This window comes from Leopardus geoffroyi, chromosome B2 (assembly GCF_018350155.1).
Source record: "Leopardus geoffroyi isolate Oge1 chromosome B2, O.geoffroyi_Oge1_pat1.0, whole genome shotgun sequence".
Classification (NCBI taxonomy): domain Eukaryota; kingdom Metazoa; phylum Chordata; class Mammalia; order Carnivora; family Felidae; genus Leopardus; species Leopardus geoffroyi.
Window position 1 is genome coordinate 134877664 of NC_059332.1, and position 21175 is coordinate 134898838.

The 21175-nt window shown below is 36.6% G+C and overlaps 1 protein-coding gene across 7 annotated transcripts in view; it reads left to right on the top strand.

Annotated features, from left to right (window-relative positions):
• TAB2 (TGF-beta activated kinase 1 (MAP3K7) binding protein 2) overlaps positions 1 to 19856 on the top strand; it is a 92188-nt gene extending 72332 nt beyond the window's left edge. For 5 of the 7 annotated variants that reach the window (XM_045499980.1, XM_045499982.1, XM_045499981.1 and 2 more), the window contains 4 exons: positions 5034 to 5194; positions 5411 to 5504; positions 6824 to 6904; positions 17894 to 19856. In XM_045499980.1, coding sequence (XP_045355936.1) covers positions 5034 to 5194; positions 5411 to 5504; positions 6824 to 6904; positions 17894 to 18036 — 479 coding nt within the window. In that variant the 3' untranslated portion in view covers positions 18037 to 19856. Of the gene's footprint in view, positions 1 to 5033; positions 5195 to 5410; positions 5505 to 6823; positions 6905 to 17893 lie in introns of those variants that run through there. The other 2 variants (XR_006717632.1, XM_045499985.1) reach the window with 2 other exon arrangements.
• The last annotated feature ends 1319 nt before the right edge of the window (positions 19857 to 21175 follow it).

Below are 21175 nucleotides of genomic sequence, written 5' to 3' on the forward strand. Positions count from 1 at the left end.
ACTACACTCGTTTTATTTCAATTTTACATATTTGCCTGCTATGTCACTTTCAAAACTTCCAAGTGGCCTTCAAGATGGTGTCTGGTTTTCAGCAGTTTGACTATGATGTGTTTGGTTTTTGTTTAACTACTGCTTGGAGATCTCTGGGTTCCTTTGATCTATGATTGATTGTCTTTCATTAATTTTGGAAGATATTTGCGCATTGTCTCTTTAAATATTTCTTCTGCCTTGTTTTTCTCTTCTCTTTAACTGATTACATGTATATTAGACTATTTGATATTTGTTCTTTTTTCCACTTTTTTCCTCTTGTTTGGGCAATTTCTGTCTTCCAAGTTAACTGATTCTTCTGTATCCAGTATGCTGGTAAGTCTGTTGAAGGAATGCTTTATCTCTGATACCATATTTAATTGCCAGCATTTGACTCTTTTTTTGTGTAATTTCCATTTGTCAGATTATCTGTTGGGTCCTGCCTGTTTGGTATCTGTCTTTTTAACTGGATTTTTTTTTAACATATTAATCATAGTTATTTTAAAATTCCCTGTCAGGTGGTTCTAGCATCTAGATCATCTGTTAGTATGGTTCTATTGATTGCTTTATCTCTTGGTGAGAAGTTGGATTTTTCTCTTGCTTTTCTGTGTGTCTCATAATTTTTTGTTGAATGCCAGTATTGTATGAAAAAAAAAAAAAAAAACAAACAGAAGAGACTGAGATAAGTAGTATTTGCACCCGGAAATGAGAACAGCTCTTTTTTTTTTTCAGGTTATTAGTGTGAGGACTTTAGTCAATTCAGTCAGGCCCGGAGCTCCATTTGGGTTTTGTTGTTAATCTTTAGTGTACCACTGCCTTCAAATATCTCCAGCAATTGACTGCTCTTACTTTGCATCTCTTAGAGTGGTACCCGAAGTGCAAAATATTTATTTTACTTTAGTCCTTTTACTTCCGACCTTTCTGTGCTATGATGGGTCCCCACGTACTCAGACTTCCTAATATGATCAGCAAGTCTCCACATGATCTGATAAAGGGCCAAATAGTAAACTATGTCTGATTTTGCAAGCCATGCAGTTTGTTACAGCTATTCAGCTCTGCTGTCGTAACACAATAACAGCCATAGACAATAAGTAAACAAGTGAGCATAGCTGTATTCCAGTAAAACTTTTTTCACAGAACCGGCAGTGAGCCATACTTGTCCAATGACCATAGTTTGTTGGCCACTCGTTGAGAGCCTTGTTCTTCCACACCATCACCACCCTCCCCACCACCACCATCACCCCCCAGTCTTTCCTACCTCTGTAATGTAAGCTCTGCAAAGGCAGGGATTTTTGCCTGTTCTTTGATTTGACAAGTAGGCTCTCAGCATAATAAAAGAATGGGTGAGTGAATTATATTGTGTGTTTCTTATGAACAGCATATAGCTGAATTTTAAAAATTTAGTGTGCTGATCTCTTGTATCTAAACAAATACATTTAATTAAATTGCAGTTGTGATTACTGATATATCTGGGATTATTCTTGTCATATTTTGTTTCTACTTCTTTCTCTTTTTTCCTCCTTTCCTGCCATCTAAGTTTAATCAAATTTTCATTCTCCTTTTGTTCAGTCTTTTTATTTAGAAGCTACATTCTATTTAGCTTTCTCTAATAGTGATCCCTACACATTTAGTGTGTGTGTGTGTGTGTGTGTGTGTGTGTGTGTGTGTGTGTGTTTAAGTAGGCTCCACGCCCAACCTGGCGCTCGAACTCACAACCCCGAGTTCAAGAGTCACATGCTTTACCGACTGAGCCAGCCAGGTGCCCCTAACATGTAGGTTTGGTCTGGCAACATTTTAAAGTATTCTTCCTAAATACTTTCAAGACCTTAGAATGCTTCTCTGGGCTTCATATTTCCAATTTCTTGTTATTTCTTAATGTTTTAGTTTTACTTTGTTTTAAGCAGTTTATGCCACCCTGCCCACTGCCATGGTCTTTCCCCTTTTTTTAGAGTTAGAACTTTAGATTTATTCATCTATTCTTTCCTTTTGTATTAATCTCCTTCTTATCAAAAAAAAACATTATTAGTAGTTCTTTCAGCAGCAGCCGGTGGTTGGTGAATTCCCCCAAACTTTACCTGAAAATGTTTATGCATCCATGCTCCGATAATTTAACTAGATGATCAAGTTATGCTATTATCTTTGAGAATCTGTTATAGTTTTAGAAGTTTCTTCAGCAAGCATCTCTTCAAAGTTTGCCCCTTCCTATCCGTTGTCTCCTTCAGGAACTCCTTTTATGATTTATGTGAGATTTTTTCACCCCTCTTTCATGTTTTCTGTCACTTTATCTCTGTGTTCTGGGTAGTGATCTTAGGCTTATCTTCCAGATCACTAGCTGTGTCTTTGACTGTATACAGTCTACTGTTTAATCTGTTTGACTTTTTCATTTCAGTGGCTACTTTTTATTTCTAGAGGTTGTTGATGGTACTTTTGCAAATCTGTCTCTTTTACTCATACTATCTTTTGCTGTATTTTTACGTACTCTGTTATCACTGTAGTCATCTTAGGCTTTTATATAGCTTCTTTCAGACTATTACATAATCTCTAAGTTTGGGGGGCTCCTTCTAGGCCATGGATCCTCATGGGAGATCATTTTCTTGTTTGGTCAGACTTGTCTTTTGAAAGCTTCTCTTTATTGAAAGGATGTTTCCTCCACGGATCCCATGGTAATAGCTTCCTGGCGGTGGAAGTGGCTTGTCACAGCAGCTTGCACTTGCCTCTGCCCGCCCCTCCCAGCAAATCACCAGCCTGGGGCTCATTGTCGTCAGTATTTCTTACCCTGAGGTTCTCTCTCTGCCCTTAAGATATAAATTTTGACCACTCAGATGTGTTTTAACTTGGGTTTCAATTTCTCAGGAAATCGCTACGCATCCCTGCTTCATAAAGAATACTGAAGAATATCGCAGATATGTATCTTGTTTTAGAATTTCAGCATAAATATCAACCATCATTTGGTCATCAGAGGATATTAAAGGATTTAGTCAGGAGAAATTAAAGGAGAAATTATTAAAGGAGAAAACCATCATTAAATTTAAGAAATGCTACTTTTAAGTAAAATAATCACTAATTTGAGCAAATTTCTAATTAATGCCCCGTGAGACATGTTGTTGGCAGGTGGTTAGAGTTTAGAAAGTATGTTATTCCCCATTTTCCTTTGCTCTGTCCTTCATTCTTACTGCAGTCCTGCCTCCGTCTTTTCTTCTCTTTCTGTCTCCCTCCATAACAGCCCACATCCTCATCTTCTCTTAAGAAAATAAACCCTACCGTAGAATTCTTATATTTTGGAAATAGAGAGGTAAAACTGCAGTTCAAATAAATAAGTCAAATTGATAAAAGCCTGACAGAACAAGCTTGATAGGTAGGGATGTACTATAGACACAGCGGGTTTTCAACCAGGAACATGTGTACCTCCAAGAACACCTCCCTGCATTTGCAGAATATATATTAAAATGGGAGGAAGGTTAACAGGGTTTTCATGTTTATCAGAATCAGCCATGCTTTTTAAAACTTGAAACATAATGCCCTAGTATTTATTTCTTCCAATTAATAAGAAAGGAAAATTATAGAGGGAAGCATTTGTGGATTATAACAGTGTCAGATTTTGTTGGGAAAAATTCTCTACTGTTTAAAGTTAATTTTGAAGTCCTTGATCCTAACAGCCTCCCAGACTCCACACCCTAATTCTGGTTCTAGAATACAGTACTCGATTGGCCTGAATATGTCTTAATATGCCATAGCCTTTTCCTTATTTTTTTGATTCTTAGAAAATGAGGTTTAAAAAATTAAGTAAAATAAAGAAATCTGAGTTTAGTTTAAGATGACTGTTTAGCATTAATCCAACCTGTTTAATCTACTTGACGTCTTCATTTTAATAACTATTTTTCATTTTTAAAGATTGTTAATTGTACTTTTCTAAATCTGCCCGTTTTCTCGTGGTAGAATCATCCCACATTGCCTTTTTATAGAAGTAGATAAAGGCGTCTTCACTTCTAGCCCAGTATCCTAAAAAACAAGGCCCACATTGCCCAAGGATTGATCACAAGAACACACACTGATTTTTTGGCTTAATAAGGTTTCCCAAGCAGCTTATCATTCATGCTACAAGATTGATTGCATACTTTCTTTCTTTAAAAACCTTAGGAAAATATTTTCACAAAATAGAAGTGATTTCTTTAAATGGTATCATTTTTACTTCGTGATTTGAACAATTTAATGTTAGCATTTAACACTTTAATGTTAATATTCATGTGGATTGAAATCAGTCTGTCTTGGGGCGCCTGGGTGGCGCAGTCGGTTAAGCGTCCGACTTCAGCCAGGTCACGATCTCACGGTCCGTGAGTTCGAGCCCCGCGTCAGGCTCTGGGCTGATGGCTCAGAGCCTGAAGCCTGTTTTCGATTCTGTGTCTCCCTCTCTCTCTCTGCCCCTCCCCTGTTCATGCTCTTTCTCTCTCTGTCCCCAAAAAAATAAATAAACGTTGAAAAAAAAATTAAAAAAAAAAAAAGAAATCAGTCTGTCTTATTTGTTGGCATTCATCAAAATGGATTTGGCTTAACCCACATTCTCTTCTAAAATGTCCATAAAGTGTTCACATTAGAATACCTTATGCATAGTCCAAACATGTCAGGCTTCTTGGAGTAGGTCTTATCTTTCAGAGGGTCAGACGCAAGTTAAATAAGAGTGAGTAGGTTAATTAACTAGACTGGAGACTTTATAGAAGTAATAGGCTATAAATGCTGTCCTTAGCCACAAAGTGCGTTTAACCAAACCGGTTTTTTTCTAATCTTTAAATGAGTAGCAACATTTGTCTGCTTAAATAATTAAAATAATTTTCAAGTTACAATTTTTTAAATTTTAAGTGTTCAAACTCAAAATATTTTGTTTTAGTGTATCTTTGGGATTCTTGGCATACTCTTGATTGTCACAGAAACACTATTTGTTTTCCCAAAGCTGCTTAAAGGTTAATTGACGGAAGTGAGTGGGTCCTCATGTTTGCTAATATGTGTTGCAGCTCTGTTGGTACACCAGAAGGCCAGAATGGAACGACTTCAAAGAGAACTTGAGATTCAAAAGAAAAAGCTGGATAAACTAAAATCTGAGGTCAATGAAATGGAAAATAATCTAACTCGAAGGCGCCTGAAAAGATCAAATTCCATATCCCAAATACCTTCAGTAAGTCTTTCTGTAATTCTTGTGACCTCTGTGCTTGGGAACATGACAATAGGCAATCTGTCAGAAGTATAAAGAGTTGATCTAGTTTTCTAGAAATGCTCCTATTAACTCATACTTGTTTCTTTGCCCTTACCTTCCCTTGCCAAACTCCACGCTTTCTTACCTAATGATAAGAGAATCCAATGTAGATCCTTCTCACACGGAATTATTTTTCAGCTCGAAGAAATGCAGCAATTGAGAAGTTGTAATAGACAACTCCAGATTGACATTGACTGCTTAACCAAAGAAATTGATCTTTTTCAAGCCCGAGGTAAAGTTCAGTGCATACTCAACTGAAATTCATTGTATTAATTTATCAACTCTTTTCCTGTGGCTGAAAACAAACTTCTCAGTTGTAAGCTTATTGTCTCAGATTTGACTTTGGAGCCAGATAGTACTAAAGAACTGTTGTGTTTTTCTTCCCCACCCCCACTCCAAAAGAAATTATGTATTTGGTTTAGGAGTAATTTGATAAAATTTGTATTATTCAAACCCGCTTTAGTCGTGTGTTAAGGGAAGACAGTAATTAGTATGTCTGGCTGTGCCATCAAAAGTATTACTGTTATGTATTAGTAGAATCTATAATATTTATTGTAATATTTATTAAGATTAAAATAGAGGTATGCCTATGTCTCTTTCCTATTGCTGTTTTTCCTTTTACCTCTCAAGAATCATGCTTTTTTTAAAAAACGTAATTAAAAGGCATCCCCACCCTAATGGCACTGTCTTAATTAATAAAAGAGAGTAAAAGTATGGCCTGTACTTTTTTAGAACAACTTATTATGAAGCTTGAGCTATTAGTGATAAGCCATAATTGCTTATTGTAGTAAAAAAAAATCTTGACAGTTTAATTCAGTTCCATAGACAGCTGAAAGGAAATTTTATAACTTAAACCTAATTCTGAAGTTAGGGAAATAATAGAATGTATGAAATGGAAAAGATAGAAAAAAGGAAGGAAGCCAACAAAAAAGAAGTCCTTAATTACTCTTGAGTGTGTGCCAAAAATCCATCAAACTGAAAGATGGTGGTTGTGTTTCCTTTTAAAATGTTAATAAGTCATGTTTGACATTCATAGAAAATGCCATATTTAACTTTAAAGAGAGAAAAAGGAATTTAGTGCCGGTCTAGCAACTATAGTTTTTGAACCTGTTCCTTTTATTTAACATCTGAACCATTATATTACGTTAGTGTAAGGTTTTAATACTTATTTGGAACCAAGCTATTTATTTAGTTGCTTAAGACCATGTTTGATTGTTTGAAATTATATTTTAAATTGTTACATTTTAAGTTATTTTAACTTGTCACATGGAATAGTGGTCTAGTTCTACATCTGTCACTGTCTTACAGTTTAATTTGGCTTCTTCCCTCATTTACCACTTAGACCTCTGTTGTGAGTACTGTATTACACCTTCTTCAGCTGTTCTGACATCCTTACATGTAATTTGAGATTAGAAGTGCAAAATAAATGAAAGACATTTCTTCTATTTATACTGTGATCTTTTTTAGAAAGAATATGTTTGCTTTTGAAAAAATAAAATTAAGTATTTTTGAGCTATAAACATTGATATATTTACTTTTTATATATTTCAGGACCACATTTTAATCCCAGCGCTATTCATAACTTTTATGACAATATTGGATTTGTAGGTCCTGTGCCACCAAAACCCAAAGGTTAGTGTCTCCATTAAGTGTGAAAACCATTACATCTTGAAAAACAAGATTTTAGAAAATTTTGTTTTTAGCAACCTTCTACTCTAGAAGTGCTTCAAACATTAGCATTCATGGATGAATTCATCAGGAAGATAGTTGCTTATTTTCACTTATATGCTGGGGATGGGAAAGGATTCAAAAGTGTTATGTACTTAGCTCTTTAAAAGTAATATGCAGGTCCTTAGGATTCATTATATACCCCTCTAAAACAGCAAGTCTTGGCAAAAGAAATCATCAGGTGCAAAAATTTGTACTCTTTAAAATTTTAGATAAATGAAGAAGATACCTTAGGGAAGTTTAGTTTTCATGAGTATTCTGTTGATGCATAATTCTGTATAATCAAAATACTCTAAATTCCAAATGAATCATTTTTAAAAACTAAGGGGCACCTAGGCAGCTGAGTCGGTTAAGCATCTGACTCTTGATCTCAGCTCGGTCTTGATCTCAGGCTTGTGAGTTCAAGCCCTGCATTGGGCTCCACGCTGGGTGTGAAAAAAAATTTTTTTACCTACTATCATTTTACATCATTGATAATCAGACCGTATGCACACCAAACTAAGATGTCAAAATAGGTGTGTGGATTTTTTTACTCTAGGAATTAAAAGAGAGAAATGATAACAAGAATGAATAGGTATGTTACTAGCTCTTTGGTTTGTTAGAAGACTTTTCACATTAGCACTCAGTGGAGTTCTCTCCACTCCGTCATTTTTGTTTAAATATAATTGTATTGGGCCTAGCTGTATCATCATTTTTTTTTTTAATTTAAACGTTTCTAAACATAGTTAGCTGGAATGCAATGAACTATTATTCCAGAGGAGCAAAAGTGAGATTAGGGCATTTGTCACAGTAAGCAGTGGTTAAAATACTACATGCTATTTGGATGTTAATTAAATAGAGTAAAGAAAACAGTGGCATAGCCTAGCTCCTTAAAATAAGCAAAGTGGGTATTTCAGACTCTGAATAAGTTGCTTTAATATAATTTTTTCACTCTCTTTCAAAAAGTAGAATTGTTCTTATAAAAAGATTCCTGTTTTACTTCTACTTAATCCAGTACTTACGTATTGAGGGTAGGAGGGAGTATAGATGGAAGGTAGTTGGAAAGGAGATGAAATGGAATCAGTCGTGACAGTTGTTGAAGCAGGATAAGTACATGAGGGCTTAGTTTACCATTCTCTCCACCACTGTATATGCTTGAAGTTTTTCGTGATATGAAGTAGGGAAACGTGGAACGGTGAAAGCAAAGGATGGGAAGGCTTTCCTTAAATTTACAACATATCAAGGGAAGGGGTCCAAGATGGTGTCCTAGGAAGACTCTGAACTTACCTCTTCCACAAACACACCAAATCTATACCTACATATGTATGGAGCAGTTCCACCTGAAGAAGAACTGGGGGGCTCATTGAACAGCTCTGCACAGGTAGGGTAGAAGGGTAGAAGGACCACATAGAGATTGGAAAGAGAGATAGACACACAGGAACCATGGGAACCCCACCCCCTACACTACAAACTGCAGTAGGGGGAGATAGCACTGAGGAGCCCACGCACAGATTTGCCCACCTGGCCCCAGAGGAGAAACAGAAAATAAAACAAAGATGTGGTTTAAAGGGCAACGGGAATATAAGTGAGGAAAACCCATTTACCAAACCTAGAGCATCCACCAAATGGTGAAGGAACTGCTGCAACTCTCTGGGGTCAGAAGTGCCAGCAAGTACCATGTTTACCTTCTCCCACCACTATGATAGCACAAATGGGAGCAAAGTCTAGCCAACCTGCCCTCTCAGCAAGACTCGGGCCTCTTCCCACACCAGTTCTAGCCATCCTTCCAAAATGGCCCCATGCGCCTATGCCTACCTGAGCTCCAGCCATCCCAGCAAAGGGCCCCAATGCAGTGCGCACTGGTAGACGCCCAGCCTGCATCCACTGCAGTTCCAGCCGTCCTACCAGGGCACCTCTGCATGGAGTACCCTGGGTCTCCGCTCACGCCTGCTACAGGCTCCAGCCAGCCAGCCAAAGCTGCCGGGCACACACATCTTTATGGGGACATTCCTACACAGGGCCACTCCTTCAAGACTGAAAAAGGTCTTTTTTTTCTTTTGCCTAATTCATAGAAATAAACACAGAAAATCAAACAAAATGAGACAGAGGAATGTGCTCCAAACAAACAAAGACAGAACTACAGAAAAGGAACTAAATGAAACAGAAATAAACAATCTACTTGATAAAGAATTCAAAGTAATAGCCATAAGGATGCTCACTGAACTTGAGAGAAGAATGGATGAGTTCAGCGAAAACTTCGACAAAGAGATATAAAATATAAAAAGAATCAGAGTTGAAGAATGCAATTACTGAAATGAAAAATACACTGGAGGGAATGAGCAGATTAGAGGATGCAGAAGAATGGATAGACCATCTGGAGTCAGGGTAATTGAGAGCACCCAAACTAAACAGCAAAAGAAAAAAAAGAACGTTTTAAAAAAAGAGGATAGGTTAAGAGACTTCCGGGACATCAAGAATAGTAACATTCAGGGGCGCCTGGATGGTTCATTCAGTTAAGCATCCAACTTCAGCTCAGGTCACGATTTCACGGTTTGTGAGTTCAAGCCCTGCATCAGGCACTATGCTGATAGCCTGGAGCCTGCTTCAGACTCTGTGTCTCCCTCTGTCTCTGCCCCTCCCCTACTCATTCTTGTTCTCTCTTTGTCTCTCTCTCTCTCTCTCTCTCTCAAAAATAAATAAACATTAAAAAAATAATTTAAAAAAATAGTAACATTCATATTATGGACATCCCAAAAGGAGAAGAGAGAGAGAAAGGAGCAGAAAACTTATTTGAAGAAATAATAGTTGAAGACTTTCCTAACCTGGGGATGGAAACAGACATTCCGATTCAGGAATCACAGGGAGTCCCAAATAAAATAAACCCAAAGAGGTCCACACCAAGGCACATAATTAAAATGTCAAAGATTAAAGATAGATAACCTTAAAAGCAGTAAGAGAACAGGAATTAATTGTATGTAGGGGAAAAACTCCATAAGACTCGGCTGATTTTTCAGCAGAAACTTTGCAGCCACAAGGGAGTGGCATGATATATTCAAAGGGCTGAAAGGGAAAAACCTACAACCAAGAATACTACTTAGCAAGATTATCATTTAGAATTAGAGAGGTAGAGTTTCCCAGACAAAACTTAAGAGTTCACCACCACTAATCCAACCTCATAAGAAATGTTAAAGGGACTTCTTTAAGCAAAAAAGAAAAGACCATAACTAGAAATAAGAAAATAATGAAAAAATTTCCCAGGTTAAAGCAAACTTATGGCAAAGATAGTTGATCAATTGCTTATAGAGCTTAGTATGCAGGCTAAAAGACAAAAGTAAAATCAATTATATCTAAAGAAAATTAGTTAAGGGATTCACAAAATAAAAAGATAAAATATAATATCTACATAAAACATAGAGGAGGGAGTAAAAATGTAGTGCTTTCAGAGTATGTTCAACTTAAGCAATCATTGACTTAATATAGACTGCTAAATACTTAGGATGTTACATATGAACTTAATGTTAACCACAAACCACAAACCAATAATAAATACACAAAAAGTAAAGAGACAGGAATCCAAGCACAACACTAAAGAAAGTAATCAACACATGGGAAGAAAGCAAGAGAAGAAACAGAGAAGAACTACAAAACCAACCGGAGAACAACAAAATGGCAATAAGTACATCCCTATCAGTAATTACTTTAAATGTAAATGGTCAAAATCCTCCAATCAAAAGAAATAGGGTGACTAGATAGATAAAATAACAAGGCCCATGTATATGCTCCCTACAAGAGACTCACTTCAGACCTAAAGACACTGAAAGGGATGAAAAAAGATACTCTGTGCAAATAGAAGCAAACAAACAAACTGGGGTAACAATACTTATATCACACAAAGTAGACTTTTTTTTTTAACATTTTTTTTAATGTTTATTTATTTTTGAGAGAGAGACAGAGACAGAGACAGAGTGTGAGTTGGGGAGTGGCAGAGAGAGAGGGAGACACAGAATCCGAAACAGGCTCCAGGCTCTGAGCTGTCAGCACAGAGCCCAACACGGGGCTCGAATTCACGGACCACAAGATAATGACCTGAGTCAAAGTCAGATGCTTAACTGACTGAGCCACCCAGGTGCCCCCAAAGTAGACTTTAAAATGAAGACTCTAATGAGACAAAAAAGGGTGTTATGTAATGATAAAAAGATCAACAAAAGGATATTACAATTATAAATACTATGCACCCACCAATAGAGCACCTAAATATATGAAACAAATATTAAGAGACATAAAGAGAAATTGATAGTAATACAATAAGAGTAGGGAACTTTACAACCCCACTTACATCAATGGATAGATCTTCCAGACAGAAAATAAGGAAACATTGGCTTATGAACAACCCATTAGATGACATGGACTTAACAGAAAATTTCATCCAAAAGTAGCAGAGTACATATTTTCAAGTACACATGGGACATTCTCAAGGATAGATCACATATTATGCCTTAAAACAAGTGTCAGTAAACTTAAAACTGAAATGTGAAGCATGTTTCCAACCACAATGTTATAAAACTAGAAGTCATTTACAGGGAAAAAATTGGGTAAAAAACAAATATGTGGAGGCTGAACAACATATTAAACAACCAATGCATCAATGAAGAAATCACAGAGGAAGTAAAAAAATACTTGCAGACAAATAAAAATGGCAACACAGTTTCAAAATCTCTGGGATGCAGCAAAAGCAGTTCTATGAGGGAAGTTTATAGCAACATAGCAATATAACCTCAAGAAACAAGAAAAATCTCAGATAATCTAACCTTACACCTAAAGGAACTAGAAGAAACACAACAAAACCAAAATTAGTAGAAAGAAGGAAATAATAAAGATAAGAGTAGAAATGCGATAGAGTCTAAGAAAAACAATAGAAAAGATCAATGAAACCAAATCTAGTTTTTTGAAAACATAAGCAAAATTGATAAATCTTTAACCAGACACATCAGGAAAAAGAGAGAGGACTCAAAATCAGAAATGAAAAAGGAAAAGTAACAGCCAACACCCACAGATATACAAAAGATTATAAGAGATTACTATGAGAAATTAGATGCCAACATTTCGACAGCCTAGAAGAAATGGATAAATTCCTAGAAACAAACATTATTCCAGGACTGAATCAGGAAGAAACAGAAAATCTGAACATTTCAATAACTTAGTAACGAAATTGAATCCGGAATCAAAAAACTCTCAACAAACAAAAGTCCAGGACCAGATGGCTTCACAGGTGAATTCTGCCAAACATTTGAAGAAGAGGTAGTACCTATCCTTCTCAAACTATTCCAAAAAATAAAAGAGGAAGGAAAACTTCCAAGTTTATTCTACAAGCCCAGCATTATATCCTGATACAAAACCAGACCTTTTAAAAACACTACGAAAGAAAGAAAGAAAGAAAGAAAGAAAGAAAGAAAGAAAGAAAGAAAGAAAGAAAGAAAGAAAAAGAAAGAAAGAGAGAGAGAGAGAAGGAAAAAGAAAGAAAGAAAGAAAGAAAGAAAGAAAGAAAGAAAGAAAGAAAGAAAATTACAGGCCAGTATCCCAGATGAACATAGATACAAAAATCTTCAACAAAATATTAGCAAACTCAGTTTCAACAATACACTAAAAGGATCATTCACCACAATCAAGTGAGATTTATTACAGGGATGCAAGGATGGTTTAAAATCTACAAATCAATCAACATGATATACCACATTAACAAAATGAAGCATAAAAACCATATAATCACCATAATAAATGCTGAAAAGGCATTTGACAGAATTCAGTATCTGTTCATGATAAAAACTTTGAACAAGGGGTCCCTGGGTGGCTCAGTCAGTTGAGCGTTTGACTCTTGATTTCAACTCAGGTCATGATCTCATGGTTCATGAGATGGAGCCCTGTGTCAGGCTCTGCTCTGAGAGCACAGAACCTTCTTGAGATTCTCTCTTTTCCTCTCTCTCTCAAAATAAATAAACATCAAAAAAAAAACTTTAAACAAAAGTGGGTTTGGAAGGAATATACCTCAACATAATAAAGGCCACATATGACAAACCTGCAGCTAACATTATAATCATTGGTGAAAAGCTAAAAGCTTTTCCTCTAAGATCAGGAACAAGACAAAGATGTCCACTTTTGCCATTTTTATTCAGCATAGTACTGGAAATCCTAGCTGCAGATTCAGAAAAGAAAAAGAAAAGGCATCCAAATTGATAAGGAAGGAGTAAAACTGTCTCTATTTGCAGATGACATAATGCTATATATAGAAAACCCTGAAGATGCCACCAAGAAAACTGTTAGAACTAATAAATGAATTCAGTAAAGTTGTAGGATACAAAATTAATATGCAGAAATCTATTGCAGTTCTATATACTAGCAACAATGTAGCAGAAGAGAAATTAAGAAAACCATCCCATTTATAGTTGCATCAAAGAAAAGTAAAATACTTTGGAATAAATTTAACCAAGAAGGAAAAAATACCTATACTCTGAAAACTATAAGACATTGATGAAAGAAATTGAAGACAACACAAATGGAAAGATGTATCATGTTCATGAATTGGAAGACTTAATATTGTTAAAATGTCTGTACTACCAAAGCAGTCTACATTGAGATTCGGTGCAGTCCCTATCAAAATACCAATAGTATTTTTCATAAAACTAGAACAAATAATCCTGAAATTTGTGTGGAACCTGAAAGATCCCAAAGAGCCAAACGAATCTTAAGGCCAAACCTGGAAGTATCAGAATCCCAGATTTTAAGATACGGTACCAGCACAAAAATAGACACATAGATCAATGAAACAGAATAGAAAGCCCAGAAATACCCACCCATATATCATCAACTAATCTACAACAAAGGAGGCAAGAATATAAATGGAGAAAAAATAATCTCTTCAATAGATGGTATTGAGAGTATTAGACACCTACATGTGTCTAAAGAAAGAAACTGGAAAAAAAAAAAAAAGAAACCGGACCACTTAAAAATAAACCCTAAATGGATTATAGACCTAAATATAACACCTGAAACCATAAAATCCCTTAAAGAAAACACAGGCAATAATCTTTTGGACATTGGCCTTAGCAACATTTTTCTAGATGTGACTCCAGGCAAGGGAAACAAAAGCAATACTGGGACTACATCAAACTAAAAAGCTTTTGCACCGCAAGGAAATCACCAACAAAATAAAGAGGTAACCTACTGAATGGGAGAAGATATTCGCAAGCAGTATATCTGATAAGGGCTTAATATCCAAAATGTAAAGAACCATAGAACTGGACACCAAAAAAACCCCACACATCATCCAATTTTAAAACGGGCAGAGGACCTGAGTAGACTTTTTCCAAATGCTACAAATCACTAATCATCAGGGAAATGCAAATCAAAACTATAATGAAGTAACACCATTCAGAGTGGCTAATCAAAAAGACAAGAAGTAAAAATTAAAAACTCAATTTGAAAAAGACCAGAAATAACAAGTATTGATGGGGATGTGGGAAAAAAGGGAACCCTTGTGTACTGTTGGTGGGAATTTAAATTGGTACAGCTACCATGGAAAACGGTATGGAAGTTCCTCAAAAACTAGAAATACCATATAGTCCAGTAATTCCACTGCTGGGTATTTACCCCAAGAAAATGAAAACATGAACTTGAAAAGATACATGCATCCCTATGTTTATTGCAGCATTATTTACAATAAGCAAAATATGGAAGTAGCCTAAGTGTCCATTGATAGATGAATGGATAAAGAAGATGTGGGGCGTGTGTGTGCGCGTGCACATGTGCACAATGGAGTATTATTCAGCCATAAAGAAGAATGAAATCTTATCATTCATGAAAATATGATGGACCTAGAGAGTATTATGCTAAGTGAATAAATCAGAGAAAGACAAATACCATATGATTTCATTTATATGTGGAGTCCAAAACAACAACAACAACAACAACAACAAAACAGATGCAGACTAATAAATACAGAGAACAAACTAATGGCCTCCGAGGTGGAGGGAGATGGGCAAAATAGGTAAAGGAGATTAAGTGGCACAAACTTCCAGTTATAAAACAAGTAAGTCACAGGGACGAAAAGTACAGCATAGGGAATATAGTCAATATTGTAGTAACTTTGTGCGGTGACAGATGGTAACTACGTCATGATGAGCATTGTGTAATATATAGAATTGTTGAATCGCTATGTTGTATACCTGAAACTACTAGAACACTGTATGCCAACTATCCTTCAATTTAAAACATTCATAACATGTCAAATGATGAAATATGGCATATTATTATTTCCAAAAAAAGAAAGAAGAAAAACTCTTACTAGCTTGTTCGCAAAAGATAAAAATTTGTATGCTATTTTGGGGAAATATAGAATCAAACATTCTTCCCTTAGGGCTAAAATAGAGAATTATTTATTAGTTTCATTTTTAGAGGTTTATTTAGTTAGAAATGATTTTACAGTTCTGCTTTACACTGCAGTGTTGTTGTTTTTTTTAATGGCTAAAATTAGTATGGAAATCACAAGCCATCCTTTGCAATCCAACTTCCTCCTTTTAAGTTCTGGTTTCCAGGGGCACCTGGGTGGCGCAGTCGGTTAAGCGTCCGACTTCAGCCAGGTCACGATCTCGCGGTCCCTGGGTTCGAGCCCCGAGTCAGGCTCTGGGCTGATGGCTCGGAGCCTGGAGCCTGTTTCCGATTCTGTGTCTCCCTCTCTCTCTGCCCCTCCCCCGTTCATGCTCTGTCTCTCTCTGTCCCAAAAATAAATAAACGTTGAAAAAAAAAATTAAATTAAAAAAAAATAAATTCTGGTTTCCAAATACCTCTAATAAAAAGATTGGTAAGTTTAAGTACCAAATGAGATTGTGCAGATACAAGAAAACCATTGGAGATTTTTCATTAAAAAAAAAAAAAAAAATTGTAGGTCCCTAGGGGCGCCTGGGTAGCGCAGTCGGTTAGGCATTCAACTTTTGGTTTCAGCCCAAGTCATGATCTCACAGTTTTGTGAGTTCGAGCCCCCATCAGGCTCTGAACAGGCAGTGCAGAGCCTGCTTGGGATTCTCTCTCTCTGCCCCTTTCCCACTCGCACCCCTTACTGTCTCTGTCTCTCTCAAGATAAATAAATAAAGCTTTAAAAAAATTTTTTTAATTTGTAGGTCCCCTATTGATTACCTTAGATATCTAAATAATGAAGATAATGCTGGTGTTTAATAATAGATTGAAATGTTAATACAAATAGTACCCCTTCCTAAAAACTTTTGTAGTTAAACAAAAAGGATAGACAAAGTTTTTTAAATGTGCCAGGTAGGAATGTTTTCTAACACCTAAGTGAGACCAAAAGATTCTAATAAGTAGGATGGAGCCCGAGATTAAAACAATTATTCAATAAAAGTGTTTCCCAAGTATGAAATGTGAAATCATTTTAAATGGTAAAATGTCAAAATAAATCTTAACTATTTATTTTAATGTGGGTAGGAAACATTAACTAGTATTTTCAGACCCTTGATTTTTCAAATATTTTCATTTACAAAACCCTTAATTAGATATTTTTAACTTACTCAATTTAAAGAAAATTACTGTATAAATAACACTTTCGGTTGCTCGTGCATATGGCAAAAATTGTCATTATGCCTAAAAATTGCTACCAATGCCTGAAAGTCGACAGTTTTGCAATAAAGTAAGTATTCTTTCAGACTAATCAGTAAAAAAGATGCTGCCGAAGGGGGACAGAATACCAAACATCACTTAATTATTTTAAATTTGTTATGAAAACTTGACTTCCTATATTTTATCTACTAGATACCGCAGTGTGTATTTTAGGTTACCTGAAAAGCTATCATTTAGTTACCAACTCAGTAGAGTAGGTGGAATTTGCAAATTAATAGACAGCATTTTAACATAGTTTGAATCTTTACATCGTAAACCTCAGCAGGAGATTCCAGCAAGCAACACGCCCTTCTTTTACCTTAAACCTCCCTGAATAATTTGCAGCAACTCTATCCTAACATTTCTAATGGGATTCCCACAAGAGTAGTTTCATAAATGTAATTTCATCTTAGATACAGCCTTGGAGGAATATAATTATTCTTGATATTTAAGATACCTTAATCCTTTCAAACAGTCTAGAACATCGGCCTCTTAGAGCTGCAGTGGCTTTAGTTTATGAGAAAGATCAGACCTGGAGGGTATGTGGTTTATCTGAGATCACAGAACAAAGTCATGAATGAGTAGCAGACCCAGGAACAGAACTTCACCTCCTGTTCTTTCTACTGTTCCATAATAAGTAGGATTTTAAAATGAACCGAGAGATAAAGGATGGTAAAATGTTTATACTCAATTTGCTTCTCCAAGTCTATTGTTGATACATAGTGAGGATTTGAGAAATTAGCTCATCTTTTTATTTTTATTTGTGTTGGTCAAGGCTTACATTCTTAGCAGATAGAGGACGTTTAACAAAAACGTCCATTCCTGGAAGAAAACAGAAATAAAAATACTGCTTCAGTGGGGAATGAAACTCTAGCATTAATGAGATATAAACTTTGTCAGTATTGCAGTACGATGGATATCTTTTCCCAGTCTTAAGGTGACATGGGAATTTGCTGTTGGGTCCCCTGTGAGTTCATTTCGGTTTTCTCCTGCTATATATAAATTGGAGAAAAGATGCTCTTTTCCCCTGAAGGACATAGCGGGGTGACCCCGTCATGTCCATGTTGGCTCCCCGGCACAGAGCACCGGCTCCCTAGAGGTTGGAGAGAACGGAGCTTTGTGTCAGTTTCGGGTCGAGGCTTCATTTGCTTGACAGGCTGCTTTCCTGCTGTGCAGTTACAGGTGTCTAAAGTTGCCAGTAATTGATGACTTCGTGCTTTTTGCTTCTAAAATCATTCTTTTGCTTCCTTATAGATCAAAGGTCCACCATCAAAACACCAAAGACTCAAGACACAGAAGATGATGAGGGGGCTCAGTGGAATTGTACTGCCTGTACTTTTTTGAACCATCCAGCCTTAATCCGCTGTGAACAGTGTGAGATGCCAAGGCATTTCTGAGCCAAAAGGCCCTATATCTCTAAAACCACATCTGAAGTTCAAGAAACTAGTCTGTCATCAGGGGAAAAGTTTCACTGCTACATAGGATTTTGTCAAATTGAAGGTGTGACAGGATGGTGTTGTGCTAATGGTAAATGTCAGCCCACAGAGCTAATAATACCTCAGTCTAATGTCATGGGCAGTTGAAATTCATCACATGAAAGGTAATCTGCTGAAAGACTTGGTTGCCCGCTGCCTAACCATGTACAGTGTTACCAGTAGCCCGTTATGGATAATTCTCAATCTATTAATGCCTAGGTGTTCCCAGTACCTTTTCCCCCTCATGTCACTACTGAATTTTGACAGGAGGAAGGAATAGAACGATGGCTTTTTTTTTTAAAGCTTTCGGTGAAACACTACAAACATGAAGAAAAGGAACAAGGTTTAACTATTTAAAAACTGTTTGCTGCCGCATGGTGCCAATGGATGGGGGAAGAACTTCATGAATCTGTGGTACTCTTGGCCTTGTCTTTGTCTTCCCTGAAAACGTCTCCACTCTGTGAAGCCAGCATCTGGGCTCTAAAGATGAAAAGGAAAGCAGCATGCATTGTCTGTACAAACATGCAGTGAAATATCCCAAAGCTTTTCCTACTGTACAGATCTCTCGAGTCTGCTTTAAGTGATTTCTTTTCTTCTTTATTATTTTCTTATATTTCTATATGTATAGTGTAATAGTCTTTTGTTAACTAATTTTCTTTTTTCCTTTTAGTGATTAAGCACGATCATGTCCCTTTTTAAGCCTTACCTGAGAGAAGCAATGCCTTAAAATAAAAAAAAGCATTAATGAAATGAAGCTGTGCACAAAATAACCTTCCTCTACTCACTCTGTACTTTGCCCTCATGAGTGCCGATGTTCTGTGAAGACATTCAGATGCTGCCCAGTGAATTGCAGGAAATGTTCCAAGACTTACATCGACAAGTCACACTATCTGTACTGACTTCGGCAGTGGGTGGCACAACGGTGTTTGATCTCCCACAGGGAAGCTTAAAACAAAAGGTATTTTTAACCCACTGACAGAGCAACAAGGTTGAGCTTGCTTCATCTGCCTGGTGTCCCACAGAACTCTCCCGGGAGATTACGATCGGGAAAGTACAGGTTGCAAAACCAGCAACAGCGGCCGTACCTACAGCCCTGGTGTGGGGAGAAGTTTAAATGCTTTACTGTTGGGGCAGTCCATTTCTAAACCTGACTTGGTGGCAGTATCATGCGTATTTATAAAACGAGGCTAGTCATATTTAGGACAACTGAAGGAAAGCTGGAAAAAAGAAAAACAAGCAAACTTGAACACTGAAGCAACCTCAAGCATCTCTTTATTTTGATGATCTATTTTTATAAGGAAAATAAATATTCAGATGATCGGGAATGTATATAACTAAATGAAATCAAGAAAAAGAAATAACAGTATGCATTTAAGAGCAGAATTATGAAATTATCTATCAGTGCTTAGAACGGGGCTAAGGGAAGTGCTGAAATGTAGCAAAAAGGTAGGAGATAATGTTGACTGTCACCCATTGTAAATGTCTGCAAATGGATATTTTTTAAATAGGCAGGATTATTACAGGTGATCTGTATGAATGTCAGAGCCTCGACTTCCGGGCTTTGCATCTTGTATATGGGAAGAAACAGGACAATCCTAGTTAATTAGCCCATAGACCCAAAGCCCTTACATTTGATACGTTTTGTTTTAAAACTAGGCCTTGTTTTTCAGCTTCATCTGCAGTTCTATGTGAAGATTGATAAATCAGTTTTTACTTGTTTTATTAATAAAACGTAATTTGGATATCTTGAGTTGATGGTTTTGTGATTTAGCTGGGTAAACTATCTTTGTAACAGATAAGTTATTTATAAAAATTAAAAAACTTATATTCTAATGTGGATTTTGTGACTTGTTTTTAAAGTTTGTGGGACAGAAGACAGTTTCTACCCCAGCCGAACATTTGATAGTTAATTGAAATCAGAGAGAACTCATTCCCTAGAGTCTTCTCGTGACAGATGGCATTCAACTGCATTTCTTGGATGATTTTTCGCCATTTCCTCAGGCTTCTTAACTAATGAAAGAAAGCGACCCTGTTTCAGCTGAGCCAAAAACAATGTGATACTGCTTCTTTTTCGTCGTTACTGCTTTTCCTTTCATTTCTTTTTGGGTTTTTACCGTTTACCTCATTGGAAGCGTGATATCTTGGGCCATTAGGCTGGAGGAGTCACTTAGTATCTACTTTATCCCATAATGTGTAGGTGCTGGGGATCCCAGTGGTGCTTCTCTTGAAGAGAATCTCTATATTAAGACTTTCCGAAAAATGTAAGTCGGTTTTTCTGAGCATGAAAAAAAGAAAGTAGCGTTTGCTGATCTATGTCGTAACCGTAGAAAGCCCTGCCTTGCCTCGATTTGTGTTTTAAACCTAGTGAGACAGAAATACCCTTTGCCAAGGAATATGAGGCCTGGACTTGCTGGTGGTCTGGAAACCACCTTCAAGAATTACTGCACTAAAATAGAATTACGGACACTAAGAACCTCAGATGGAAAGATGGACTTCTGTTTCTCATCACTGTTATCCTTGGGTGTTGACGTTCTCTTATTTAAAGGTGAGGTGGGCAGTTAGTTCGGGGAGCCTGGATTTCTCAGAAAAGCTTATATTAACACAATAGTGGCCAGTATATGCTCTTATAACTAATACATTATGCAAAGATGCATGTCATATTGCAGGTTTTTGTGAAAGTATGAAAATTAATTTTTCTTTTAAAATTTACATTTACTTTAAAAAAAAATTTTTTTTTTTTACATTTATTTATTTTTGAGAGACAGAGAGACAGCGCGAGCAGGGGAGGGGCAGAGAGAGAGAAGGAGACACAGAATCAGAAGCAGGCTCCAGGCTCCGAGCTGTCAGCACAGAGCCCGACGCGGGGCTCAAACCAACAAACCGTGAGATCATGACCTGAGCTGAAGTCAGATGCTCAATCGACTGAGCCACCCAGGCACCCCCCATTTACTTTTTTAAGTGACCAATCTAGATGAATCTGCAGTCTAATATTGACTTTATATTGGAGAATTGAAATTGTGCACAGAATCATATCCATAGGTAGTCAAAACTATGTTGGTTA